Below are 12,542 nucleotides of genomic sequence, written 5' to 3' on the forward strand. Positions count from 1 at the left end.
TGTCGGGGTCGAGGATAAGTAATGATGGAGTCGCCGTCCCGCTCTTTTCGACTGCGTTCCTGTTTGACGTAGTGCAGTGAAGTACGATCTTCTGATCGACTGCGAGTATGATCGTTTGAGCGGCTACGTGAACGACTGCGGAGTCGCTCCTCTCGCCGGTGGCCCGTGGAACGATCAGGATTCTCAGTTTGCCTCTGAGATCGCGAATAAAGCTGTTCAGTATGGTGGCGATGGTGTTTTTTCTCGGACACTGTCGAACGCTTATCGCTACGCCCTTTGCTGATCAAAATGTATGTCGGCATGATTATACAGTACGATAACAAATGAGCAAAATGCCGAGGACGTTCTAAAATCTAGGAGAACAAACATTCAACAGTCTCAGGAAGTTCAACGTGCCCCCTACTTCAAGGCTACGAAACTATCGTTAATCGTTTCCACCAATGGCCTTACGCTTTAAAAAATTACTACGACCGCTTCCGAAAGGAATCGCAGCTACCTTTTCTGGGTTTTCTGTGACGGCATTACAAGATGTTTAATTGGCTACATTTCTAAGCGATCGATGTAATTGGTTTCAGTAACTCGAAACTTAATCCTTACTCGATTGGTCAGCAAACGCTAAAATTACACAGTATTCGATTAGCTAATCTTATACGGTTTCAGTAGTAGTAGCAATTTTTCCCTTTTTGTTCTGAGTGCGCGCCGTTGATTTGCGTCGTCGATTGTAAATTTGAAGCTGGGCACTCTACGATCTTCACTTGTTTTTACTTTATTCAGGTAGGTATTGTTTTGACCTTTCTACTGTCCTCATTGTCCTGCAGGTAAGTAGTGTTAATATACACGCCCGAACAGATAATTCATATTAAGTAATTTTTAATAGGACTTGTGTTTGAAGAATCTAAAGTTTAATCGCATTCCTAAATGTAGGGAATCAGTGACTGTTTAGCGGGTTGCAAAATCCGGTAGCCAACAGCCAGATACAATACTAGATGTGTCACATTTCAAATGAATCGTAACTACATATTAAGACTTGCATGCAGTGTACTCCGTATTCAAAGTAGCAGTGGAACCGCGGGTAATTTGCCGCGTTCTTTGCTTACTTTTTTTACTGAGTGCCTGCTTTCTCGGTTGATTAAGCGCGAGGAGCGAGCGACAATGTAGCACTGGCAGGAAATTCTGTCGTGTACACAGATATGTTACAATTATTTATGCTTAATATTCGGCAGTAGCTCTGGTTGCTTTACTTAATAGAGCATTTACAACGCCAGTTAGATGTGCCAGAAATGGCAGGATACCCATTTATGTGCGTATGGCAGGATATACCCACGTAATACGTAATTTGTACACATGTATGCACATAATATTACTAATTACTATATAGATATTACTGTAATAAATATATTTAGTTTAGTAATATTAGGGTATGCAGTATATGCAGCATATTCAAAGGTGCGTAATAATCTGAACACAGACCTGTAAAAACGTTGCAGGACGCACGTACAGCCTGTAAGCGTGTTTTTAACTACTGTACTTAATCTGGATAAAAGAACAGACGGCCGGCGAAAATTGATCTGCAAGTTCCGCAGTTAAAAACCTGAAGACGTGTTGCACCAACTAGACTTCACTAGTTCACTGTCAGATATGCGTAATATTGACCGGAGCCGGGTTGATGTGGTACGAGCACGTGGCGGACAACGGTCTGATTATCGGTGTGCCCCATCTCAGCCGAAACCGTTAATTTATAGCGTTTATAGATGGATCAAGCAGGACGGCAAAATCGTATATGTACTCAACAGAGTTTCCGCGTTCCGGTGCACGTGCTGGTGCGGCGGAACCCGTCGGGTCCGTGGGTTTGGCTAGCTGGGAAAAATGTCATTTTTAGTAAGTACATAGATACGGACGACTTCGTACACGTTAAATTTCTTGAGGCATGTTTTTTTGCTTGTACCCACAGTATCCTGCCGCATTCCGCGGTATCCTCTACGTATCCCTCATGTATCCTTACCATTTTTTGACGTCTGTTCGATTGTTGCCGTATCCCTCCGTATCTCTGCAGTATCCTCTATGTATCCCACATGAACTCCGTTAAAAAACCTAAGAACCTAAGAAACCTAAGAAACCTAACCTAAGAAAACCTAAGAACACCTAGAAAACGTAATAACGGAATACATGGAGGATACGACGCAAAGGTTACCGTGGGGATAATGTGGGATACGCTAATTAAAAAGCATGTCCATTTTAACAATATTTGAAATATGTGCCGAATGCACACTAAGTGAAGTAGCTAGTATCCCACCGTATCCCACAGTATCCTTTACGTATCCTTGATGAGTCCTGCTGAATGCAGGTTAAAGGATCATCAGCAACTGAAGTATCCCAACGTATCTTAACGTATCCTTACTGTTTCTGTCGAGTATCCGAATTACACTTACATTTGGGATGCAAATAAGCATACTGCAGAGATATGGTGGGATACTGCATTAACTAAAACAAAGTAGAAAATTTGAGGGATACATCAAGGATACGCAGAGGATACTGTGGAATACGGTGGGATACTCTGGATGCAACTAAAAACACATGTCGGAAAAAATTTAACGTGTACTAACCGTGCCATAGGTGAACGTACTCACACCTGTACGTACACATGTACTCTCGTATGTTTATTCTTTTGAAACCGTTGAGTCGGCATACTATTCATTAGCCCTGTTTAATTAACTGCTTCATACCTCCCATACGTTCATAAACAAACTGGTTGAGAACTGATAAGCAAAATTAAATTAATTCGGCCATCTGTCCGACGTATCCCTTCGCCCATTCCAGTCGTGCATCACAATCCCGCAGGTACGGATGCTCTTTCGCCGTCCCTACAGCGATTCTATGATAATGCTTATTGATCTTTTGCAAACACGGCAGGAACTCGTTGTACACCGCCTGCACGGCGTACCGCGGCGGGTCCTCCGCTGCGCGGCGCGCCAGATCTTGGATGATCTGCTTGTGCGTGTCCAGCGAGGTGTTAATCAGTCCGTCGTCGACGAAGGCCAGAAGATCGTCGAAGTTGCCGACTTTCGTGGCCAGAGCGTTGTAGCGTGTCTGGTCTTGCACGGTGGACATGCGACGGGGTTGGGTGGTGTCCCTGCGGGTGGTTGGCGCTTTGAGAATGGATTTCAATGATGGCGGTTGTTCTGGTCTCGTTTGTTCGGACTCCGTCATTTCTCGCTGTGGATGCTCACTGGTTTGGTCCGTTGTGAGGATTTTGTTAGGCTCTTCGCTGGTCTCTGTAATATCCATTTTAAATCAAGTTTCGGACGTCACTTCAAACGTTTTATTTACGTTTTATAATCTTTCTGAGTCTGGTCACCTACAAAAGCCAGGAATTTCCATGGAAACGGTTTCAGCTGTTTGTTGCAGCCAGTTCTTCTTTAAGCGTTTTGATGCGTTGAATATTCCGGTAGTACATTGATTTCGCATTTTCAACCAGTTGCGTTATCTCATTAAAATCCTCTTGTGCTTGCTGAAGCTTTTCTTTCCACTGTGGATCTGGAAAATTGTTTCATTGACTAAAATATGAAATTTATAATAATAATAAGTCGGAAATAATTTTTTATTTTATTATAAACTTGCTTTACGAAGTAATAAACACATTGAATGAATAATAAAAAATTAGAGCGATAAATATTCAGTATAGTTGAAGTTATTACTTATTACTAACTAATTAACAAAAATTATTGGTAATCAGAATTTAATCATAAAACTTGTATTCAAAAATGCGGATGTTGTGCTTTATTACCAAATTCTTTTCTAATAGTGGCTACTTCATTCTGTTTGATTTCCACCAGCTTCTTCTGTTCGTCGATTACGGCCCTCCATCGGCGCTGCTCGGTTGCTCGCAGTTCTTCCTGTGCTGAAATTTTCTGAACTAGAGTTTGTTCGTGTACCTGCACTTTTTCGGATTGGGCAACGACATTCTGAATTTCTTCGCTCAGCGATTCCGCTTGCTGTTGTTCGAACTTTTGCTCACCAACCAGCTTTTCCTGTTCCTCACGCCACCCGGAAATCTCCGCTTGTATTCGGTGAATCTCCGCATTATTCTGTTCTTTGCGTTGTCGTAGATCTCCTAACTGGCGCTGCAGTTCTTCCTTTTTTATTTCTTCCACATTTACTAAGCAGTGCAATTCCGTCAAATGGCTATTTAGGTCTTCGTTGACCCTTTCCGCAGAAGCACGCTTTTCCAGCTGCTGCGCGATAAGATGATGCAGCTTCTCCGTAAACATCCCGGATGGAAGGTCACCTAACAAATCCGCCATTTCTCTGCCGAAATTCTCTGCGACCAATCGGTGAACCGAACCCTTCACTTCTGTTAATTTTCGACAGTTCTCGCAGTTTTCATGGGGATCATAGGAAAACTCAGTCTGACTATCGGCCGCTATTTTCTCTACCGGTGCCCTTCCCACGCCCCACGCTGCCAGCATTTCACGGAACGAGGTGACGTAGTGTTTCCCTAACGAAGCGAGTGAGGCCGTTCGAACCGCGTTCTTTTGGTCGGGAGTTCCAGAGCAGCGGCGGAATACAGCGATGGCCATCGCCATGATCATGGCGACCCGGTCTACCGCCAGTTCCAGTAAGACGGTGTGTGACCTTTCCAGCTCGGCGGCGGTGCAAGTTGGGCGGGGGTGACCGAAGCACTGTAGCAGGGTCGTGACATCGACGTCCAAGGCGGCACTGCCGGGATATTTCCAAGACCGGAATTTACTAACCGGAAGGGAGAGTGAAGGCGCTTGAGATGTCAGTAGACGCCGCAGGATTTTATCCAGCGTCTCGACGTCTGCGCGCAGGTTGGCGATGAGGATCCGCCGGTCGAATGTTAATTCGTCCATGCGTCCCGGAATATTTTTCAATGTCCCGGAAATATCGACCGTCTTGCAAGCCAATAACTATACAAAATTATTAAACGTGCTCGATTACTTATCATAAATTGTTCAAATATTAATGTGTAAATTTTGATTTTCATCAATAAAATGTTCAGCGTTTAACAAAATTTGTTTGAGATGGCCCGTTATGATTCGCCTGAATGCAAAGCGGAAATAAACGCGCATCGTGGCTGTCCAAACAATTTATTTTTGTTATTTTTTTAATAATCGGCAACTTTTTCTTATTATTAGGATAATTCCATATTATGTATTTACACTGTCCATGTGATATTGCAGTATCATTAAAGTATACTTTACACTGTACTTACTTTGTCAACGCGTTGAAGAAGCAGACCTAAAATCGAACCCAGGACATGAGTTGTAATAGCAACATTGTAAAGCCAGCATTATGCAGCGTGCACCGATGATACTGATGCTGTCATAATGCTCACAGCCATCGAATGCATGGAAAAACAGAAATCATTATTGAATAGAATTATTTTCAGTTAAACAGATTCATCAGAAGAATTTTTTCAGAAGACAGTACATTCATCTGTGTCAAGTACAGTATGTACAGATATGGGGCTAACTTTGAAATAATATATTTGCGAACGACCTGGCGATTTCAGATGTTTTCCGAATGATTCTGTGCCTTTTATTTTAACGAAACGCTTTACATAATGCGACTATTCCTACTGTTGCTGCCATCGCTTATTTTCCTGTATTTGTGCATATGCAGTTGCAATGCTTATATCCAGTATCGAAGCCTGGGCGGGGATGAGCTGAGATTCTGTTTAAATGTTCCCGTGAGTAATTTTGCCTGCAGTATATTTTAGCATGCTTTTTCTATTCTCGCTGACGTGAATAATCTCGAAATACTCGTATTCTCACTGCTGCAAGAGCATCCCGTCTCGTAAACTGTTGCAGTTAGAACTTCTGAACTTCACTGCGTTTATTTTGCTGTTTTCTCCCTGGATTTCCGTTACGTAGCAGTGGTAGCACGGACCTTGTTGTCACTGTACCTTCATCACATATACGTACTTATATTCGTTTGCGACTGAAAGCAAACTCGAGGTCTTATATTAACATTAATGAATTTTTTTGCTTATATACTGTTTTGCTTATTTTTTGCTTTTGCTTATTTTTCTGCTTATCTCTTGCTCCTTATATTTTTATTTGTGTGTTGCACCTCGTATTTTTATATTATATTTATTTTCGATTTTTTATTATCAATTTGTTGATAATGTCAATGTATTGCGTGTTTTCCTGTAGGCACTGGTATCGTACATGGGCGACTCGGCCGCCAACATCAACCGTGACGACATCGACCCCGCCTCCATCTCCTGGCAGGTCTCCCCGCCCAACTACTGCACCTGCAACGGCACCAAATCCTGCACGGTCCCCTCCCTCGACATCACGCTCCTCTGCACACGGCCCCAGGTCTTCACCGTCACCTTCCAAGCGGCTGCTAACACCACTCCCACATCCGACTCCGTTAGACTCCAGTTTACCTACTGCCAGGATCTCTACGGATGGTACGCTGTGCCCGTAACCAACACCACGCCAGCAATTCGCGATCTGCAGTGGAATCGCGACGTATTAACCGTCCGCGCTTGGATTACGTCGCAGGCGGCGCTCTCGGCGGAGGAGGACAGCGGGATGGCGGTGGTGCCGTCGGCATACTCGGCGCGGTTGACCAAGACGTTCCAGGAGATGGGCTTATCGCCGTACTTGAAGACGAATTTTCCCGATCAGCGGGATGTGTATTTCTTCTGCTCGAATCAGTCGGTGCGGGTGTATGATGTCGGGAAGGCGTTGTGGACGTTCACCTGTCCGCGGAATGGCAACGATCGTTACGGTGTCTTCGGGACAGGTACGCAGGTGCGTTCACAATACTTCAAACACATCGACTATATTATCTTTACTTTTACTAACAGCGAAATATAGAATTTCGTTTTTGAACAGATTTGTGTAGAAAACATTTTGCGAATAACCATTCACAATTTCGAATATTTCTGATATTCTTCAAATCAAAAATATACCCAACATATGTGTGCGGTGACCTTTCCTGTTTTGGCTTGGTTTTTGAAAACAGTGCATGCGGGAAATTGAAAATTTCTTTTGGACGAATTGTGCCGCATAAAACTTGTAACTAACATTTCTGCGACGAGGGATCTCTAATTTAATTTGGATGTAAAATGTTACGGAAATCGATTTGCGGTGACCTTTCGTATATGTTTATGTTGATGGCTACCAGGTGGAAGTGTACCCGGTTCCGAGCTGACATACCAGCTGAAAGTTGCCGTGAAGTTAAGCGGGCGCTATGATTATCTCGGCTACGGTGTCTCCGAATCCTCCTTGACCTTTTCCCGACCGAAATTTAAGTTATCACCCGACGCATCTGCTGCAACCTTCACGCACCAATTACCTTCCCCGACGCTGCGTTTCGACCCGTGCCATACCCACACCGCTGTGGTGTTCTTGGAAAACAACGCCATTATCTACACCGACGACGAATTCACCACAATGCGACCTTTCACCGTGGAATTGGACGGGCGGACCAACGCCACCGTCATCGACATCGCCGTTACGAAATCCTTCATCCTGATAGCCACGGACACCGGCCTTTTCGCGCTGAATCGTGAAGACGATGATGGAGTGGCGGATAACATCTACAACACGACTATCTTCACCGGGATAAAAGCGACGTCCTGGTGCTTGTCCGGATCGCAGGATGATAGTCGCGATATCATCGTTGCGTGGAACGACACCACTATCTTCCTCGGATTACCACGGAATCTGCAGACGATTACGGTTCCAGAGTTCTTCAACCGGAGCACCTCTCAGATCGTGGACGTGGCCTTCGACCCGATTCCGGGATCCAGGAACCTCATCGCCCTGGTCCGTAATCCCGACGGCTTCATCGTGTATCATGTTAAAAGCGTGGCGCTGCGCTCGGCACCGATGTGGACCCAGATGAGCGACCCGATTATTACTGCGACTAGTGGACCCGCGCGGTTGTTCCCGCTGCTCGGCGGGCATCTGACGGTCATCGCGGTTCTCCCGCAGACTGTCTACCAGGTCTCTCAGATCGCGCAATCCGCGTTCACCGTCAACGGCGCCTCGGTCCCCATCGACCCCGTGCAGATGGTCCAGTTGGCGGAGACCGGTGACCTTTACTTGCTGACCCTGTCCAACAAGATCTACTACGGCACCGCGTCATCCTCCGACGTCATCCAGTTCAAGAAACCAGTCCTCCCCGACAGCATTATCTGGGTGGACCGGTTCCAACGCCCGGCGCTGGTGACCTTCGGCGAAACCACAACGAAACAGTTCTTCGACGTCCACACTGAGCTTCTCAACGCGGACTACGGGAAACCCTGTCCGTTCACCATCTTCGCCGTTAGCGGACTGGAACCCTGGTATCAACTGGACAGTCTGGACGAATACCGCTTCACCGCGCAGCTATGGTTCGACCGGACCGATCCGAACGCGGATACCCAAGATCTGGATATCACTATCCGCAACGGGAGCACCGGCGGGTACGGACCCACCACGGCCATCACGGTGACCCGGGATTTCCAGGACAACCTGGTGAAAATCACGAAGAAGATCCGCGTAACCAACGGCGCGTTCTTGTCCGCGTGGCTGAAAGCCTCGGTTAAGGGTTTCGTGACGAAAGACCCGAGCGCCATCACCATCCACCCCCGGACGCTAACCCCGTCGTGTTCGCAGCAGACGCAAGTGACGTCTTTCGTCCAGACCACGTGTCCGACCGGATTATCCATCCGTCTGGTTCCACAGTTTCCCTGCTCGAAGAATTACACCGAAGTGCTGACCGCGCCCATCGACTGCCCGTATTACGGGAACCCGTACAAACCACAACTCGCACTGTATTATTTCGACACGTTCATGGAAAACATCACCGTCGATTACGCGTTGCGGGAGTGTGAATGTACCGGCCGCACGGAGTTCACGTATGCCGTCAGTGAAGTGGACGCGGGATGCCGACGGGCGGCGCAGACGTTCGCCAACTGGAGCCAGAGTATGACGGTGCCGACGGGGACGACCTGGGGTCCGCGGACGTACCAGCCGTGTTATTATACCGGGGAAAACGATGCGGCACCGGTCAAGACGAGGAACTATGAGATTTTAAATGGTAGCAGTCAAAACGCGCTGGTTTTCCCGACGGATCATGGATCGGTGTACCGGTTTATCGCGGTCGTGCTGGCCAACAATTACAGCTTTTGCGATTTACAGGTACAAATTAAATTGTAAGAAAACCTTCTAATTTCATTTAACTTTTTTTCCACATGTTTTTAAAAGGTCGTTTATTTTTAAATAATCGGTCGATTTATTTAAGTAATTTTATTTCTCCGTCAAATTCTGGCCCATGCTTTTTCGGTAAAGAGTACTAATAACTTATATTCTATTAATACAAATAGACCAGTCTTCGGATAAAAACATTTTAATGAAATTTTAGAAAACCCTTTACGCAACTTTGTAATTGAACCGAAGTTTATATTTTTATTATTTTTGGCAGATTTACTGAATTTTATTTCTTTAATAAACCCTGGTCGATGTTTTTCGAGTTAGCAAAAAATAAGTAATCAATGAAAAATATTCAGTAAATTCAAATATTATGTCGAACTTCGGATAAAACAACTAAACAAATTTATATAAATCAAATCATAAACGACATATAAATCGAATTAAGTTGAATTTTATTACGAGTATTTTTGGCACATTCATTTATTTTTATATAATGGCTGTTCAAAAAATGCACCTCACGCCGAGCCAAAAGATTTACTTTATGAATGTTTAATGACCTTTCTTGCTGACTGACTACCGCGAGAATGTTTGATGACCTTTCTGCCTACTTTGATAGACGGCATTCATTGTGATACCGGAAGGCTACGGTGACATTCCCGACCCGATGATCAAGGTCTACATGTTCATTGCCAGCTGTTTAGCTTGTGCCATCTTCTTCCTGGTGTTGTACGTCATCTACGCGGTCAGCTGGAACGAGAACCGCGTGGGATTCGAGATGTTCGCTAAAGAGAGGCAACCACAAGCTTGGCATCTGCTGGCCGAGCACAACAGCAGCCTAATGTTTAGTGAGCCGCAGCCGGAATTATCTGTGGAAACCAACCGGATAAAAACTGAATAATCCGGCGGAAGCTCTTCGAAGGATAAGTGTTTAGGCATAGCGGTGCTTTTATTTAGCTTTTCGTGGTTTTCATGCGGCAGCGTTCGTCTTCCCTGCACTTCGAAAAATTTGAAAAAATGTTTGTGATAAAGGTCTGCTTTTTTGCTGCCCTAATATTCTTCGGAAACCGAATTTTTTTGCGGTAAATTATTTTTGCATTTGTTTATACTGAACAACTAATCCAAAAGAACATTTCGTGGTCCGTTATTTTAGGGCGAAACTGGATTTGTGGATTTGTGAAAACTATTGCAGTTTTATCTGGACGGTTTTTATTATCAGTTTTCGCGATAAGACCGCGCCATTCCGATACTTGTAATTTTTTGGCAGAATACATAGCATAGCATTTACTGACACATGTCTCTGTCCGCGTGACAAAAAAACAGCGACATTCCGAAAACCATTTACAGTAGAAACTACTTATGCGGTTATTATGATAATTTAAAGGCCATTTTGAATCACAAAATTGAATAACAGGAAACGTACAAAAATCATTAAAAACATCGCGATGCAAAATTATTCATAGATAGACTAGTGCTCGTATATAAGTAGTCACGCAAATTAATAAATGTCACTGAAAATGAATATATAGTTTTCACAGCCAGCTCTCATACACCGGCGGTGGGCCGTCTATCCTCCCGTCGGCCGGTTGCTTCATCTGCGCATTAACCCCTCCAAACGCCGTCTCCCCGGTCCCCTTCCCCAGCGGATCCCAGTAGTAAAAATGATACGGAGGAGGCGGTACCGGCGCCGGGGAATTACTCTCCAACCGGTCGACATCCAGCACCCGCTCCGGCGGCGCTACCACCGGATTCCCCCCGCTGTTCTCGAAGGATTTGCGCAGCAGATTAATCTGCATCAGCAGGTCGTGGTGCACCAGCATGGGGAAGACCTGGAAGACCACGATGGCCGCGCCCATCCCCACGTTGTAGTAGTCCGGGAGGAGGTTGCGCTGGCGGGTGTCCGCGTGGCTGCGCGCCGTGATGATGTCCACGGCGCAGACGGTGACCAGCATGATGAACATGAGCATCATCAGCGCCGGGATGGCGAAGGCCGTGATGAGGAAGGGGCGGACGGCGCGCAGGGCCGACATGAGGACGGGCAGGGGACTGTCGGGGCTGACGCTCTTCAGGTACAGGTAGGAGAAGAAGACCACTTGGAGGAGACCGGTGCCGCACAGGATGACGACGGCCACGAAGGATAGGGCGTGGTTGTAGTTGATCGTGGAGCCTGTAATTAAAACAAAACAAAGTACAATAGAAAAATGATGCAAAAAAACTACAACTAAAGGTTAGTGAATCGGTTGGATTTGCGCTTCCATCAGTAAGAAACATAGTTGTCCTCTTCTATGCTCAGTTCGTACCACCCGAAAACAAGTTTTCCGCAAGAGAAGATATATTTTGGAAAAATATTGACAAAAGTACGCTAAGACAATTTCCCGAAATTTCAAGAAAAGGTCACCGATACGAAACTGGTGTAGAAAAGTATAGTATTAACAATTATTTTCCAGCTGTTAGGAACGGGTGTGTTTTAAACAATTTGCGTGGGCAGAAAACGTAAAAAAATAATGATTAATAACTCAGCAATATTTTACATAAATAAATAACTAATATATTAAATGGATTACAATTACTGCTAGCACAATTTTTGAAAGATTATTTAGGAATTCAGCTTTTAATTGCTATTTTTCATTGTAAATTGATATATGTTATTTGGATTAATAATTAAATTAATACGCATTGTATTTCTAAAATCCAGGCGTACACTGACCAGAAGAGAGGATGAGCAGCAGGAACGCCAGGCCGGCAATGAAATTCAGCAGGCTGTAGCACAGCGGTAATCGATGGGCGTTGGAGTGCAGTTCCAGTGCCGCGGTGCGGATACATGTGGGAAATGTTCGACGGAACATTTCGCCAGCGTCGACAGACAGCGGAGAAGCCACGCTCGCTGATCACTAGCACAATCTTGTCCCACTCACGAACCCAACAACCTCTAATAGGAAATGCTCAATAATTTAGCCTTTCCAAAGTCACAAATCCAGTAACGTTGAAAGCAATACATCTGCAGTCGATAAAAATTTTCCAGACATCAGAATTTCCCGTCGTCTGGATTTGCAGACAGACGGTGTTATCAAAACAGCGTAACCACCTTATATTGCCGTAGTAACAGCAAAACCTATACAATCGAATTAACTTGTTATTTTTTTACTTTCAATCCATACTGTACGAATATCTGTCAACTCTGTACGGAAATCCATTTTAGTAAAATAATCGTTATGTGCAGATACGAAACCCGTCGCAGCCCGACACAGCCATGTGGTACTCCTTCAGCCTCGCTGTTTTGAGCGCTCCCGCTTTAATTACAGGATCCTTTTCCGCCGCGTTCAAACCCTGGGCGCACGTCTACCGGCAAGTGGCGCAGCAAGCGGCCGC

At 45.1% G+C, this 12,542-nt stretch overlaps 4 protein-coding genes across 7 annotated transcripts; 1 reads left to right on the forward strand and 3 right to left on the reverse strand.

Moving 5' to 3' along the window:
• Positions 1-1,434: 1,434 nt before the first annotated feature.
• On the reverse strand, positions 1,435-3,338 carry LOC129597543 (uncharacterized). The gene is made up of 2 exons (XM_055495149.1): positions 2,724-3,338; positions 1,435-1,857 (listed from the first exon to the last, which is right to left on the reverse strand). Exon 1 carries the CDS (start codon positions 3,283-3,285, stop codon positions 2,770-2,772), a length of 516 nt encoding a protein of 171 aa, XP_055351124.1. The 5' UTR covers positions 3,286-3,338; the 3' UTR covers positions 1,435-1,857; positions 2,724-2,769.
• On the reverse strand, positions 3,132-5,537 carry LOC129597539 (golgin subfamily A member 6-like protein 25). Of its 3 annotated transcripts, XM_055495146.1 has the most exons (4): positions 5,234-5,537; positions 3,785-4,928; positions 3,360-3,534; positions 3,132-3,272 (listed from the first exon to the last, which is right to left on the reverse strand). In XM_055495146.1, the coding sequence occupies exons 2-3, from the start codon at positions 4,869-4,871 to the stop codon at positions 3,389-3,391; spliced, it is 1,233 nt and encodes a 410-aa protein (XP_055351121.1). In that variant the 5' UTR covers positions 4,872-4,928; positions 5,234-5,537; the 3' UTR covers positions 3,132-3,272; positions 3,360-3,388. The 3 variants fall into 3 exon arrangements, with proteins under 3 accessions (XP_055351121.1, XP_055351119.1, XP_055351120.1); XM_055495144.1 differs by lacking the exon at positions 5,234-5,537 and having other exon boundaries at positions 3,785-5,195; XM_055495145.1 differs by lacking the exon at positions 5,234-5,537 and having other exon boundaries at positions 3,144-3,272; positions 3,356-3,534; positions 3,785-5,195.
• On the forward strand, positions 5,164-10,398 carry LOC129597536 (uncharacterized). 2 transcript variants are annotated; one of them, XM_055495134.1, is made up of 4 exons: positions 5,164-5,710; positions 6,177-6,777; positions 7,162-9,164; positions 9,793-10,398. In XM_055495134.1, the coding sequence occupies exons 1-4, from the start codon at positions 5,585-5,587 to the stop codon at positions 10,072-10,074; spliced, it is 3,012 nt and encodes a 1,003-aa protein (XP_055351109.1). In that variant the 5' UTR covers positions 5,164-5,584; the 3' UTR covers positions 10,075-10,398. The 2 variants fall into 2 exon arrangements, with proteins under 2 accessions (XP_055351109.1, XP_055351110.1); XM_055495135.1 differs by lacking the exon at positions 5,164-5,710 and adding an exon at positions 5,845-5,978.
• On the reverse strand, positions 10,372-12,223 carry LOC129597542 (uncharacterized). The gene is made up of 2 exons (XM_055495148.1): positions 11,881-12,223; positions 10,372-11,340 (listed from the first exon to the last, which is right to left on the reverse strand). Exons 1-2 carry the CDS (start codon positions 12,017-12,019, stop codon positions 10,706-10,708), a joined length of 774 nt encoding a protein of 257 aa, XP_055351123.1. The 5' UTR covers positions 12,020-12,223; the 3' UTR covers positions 10,372-10,705.
• Positions 12,224-12,542: the final 319 nt, after the last annotated feature.

This window comes from Paramacrobiotus metropolitanus, unplaced genomic scaffold, assembly GCF_019649055.1.
Source record: "Paramacrobiotus metropolitanus isolate TYO unplaced genomic scaffold, Prichtersi_v1.0 Parri_scaffold0000106, whole genome shotgun sequence".
Classification (NCBI taxonomy): Eukaryota; Metazoa; Tardigrada; class Eutardigrada; order Parachela; family Macrobiotidae; genus Paramacrobiotus; species Paramacrobiotus metropolitanus.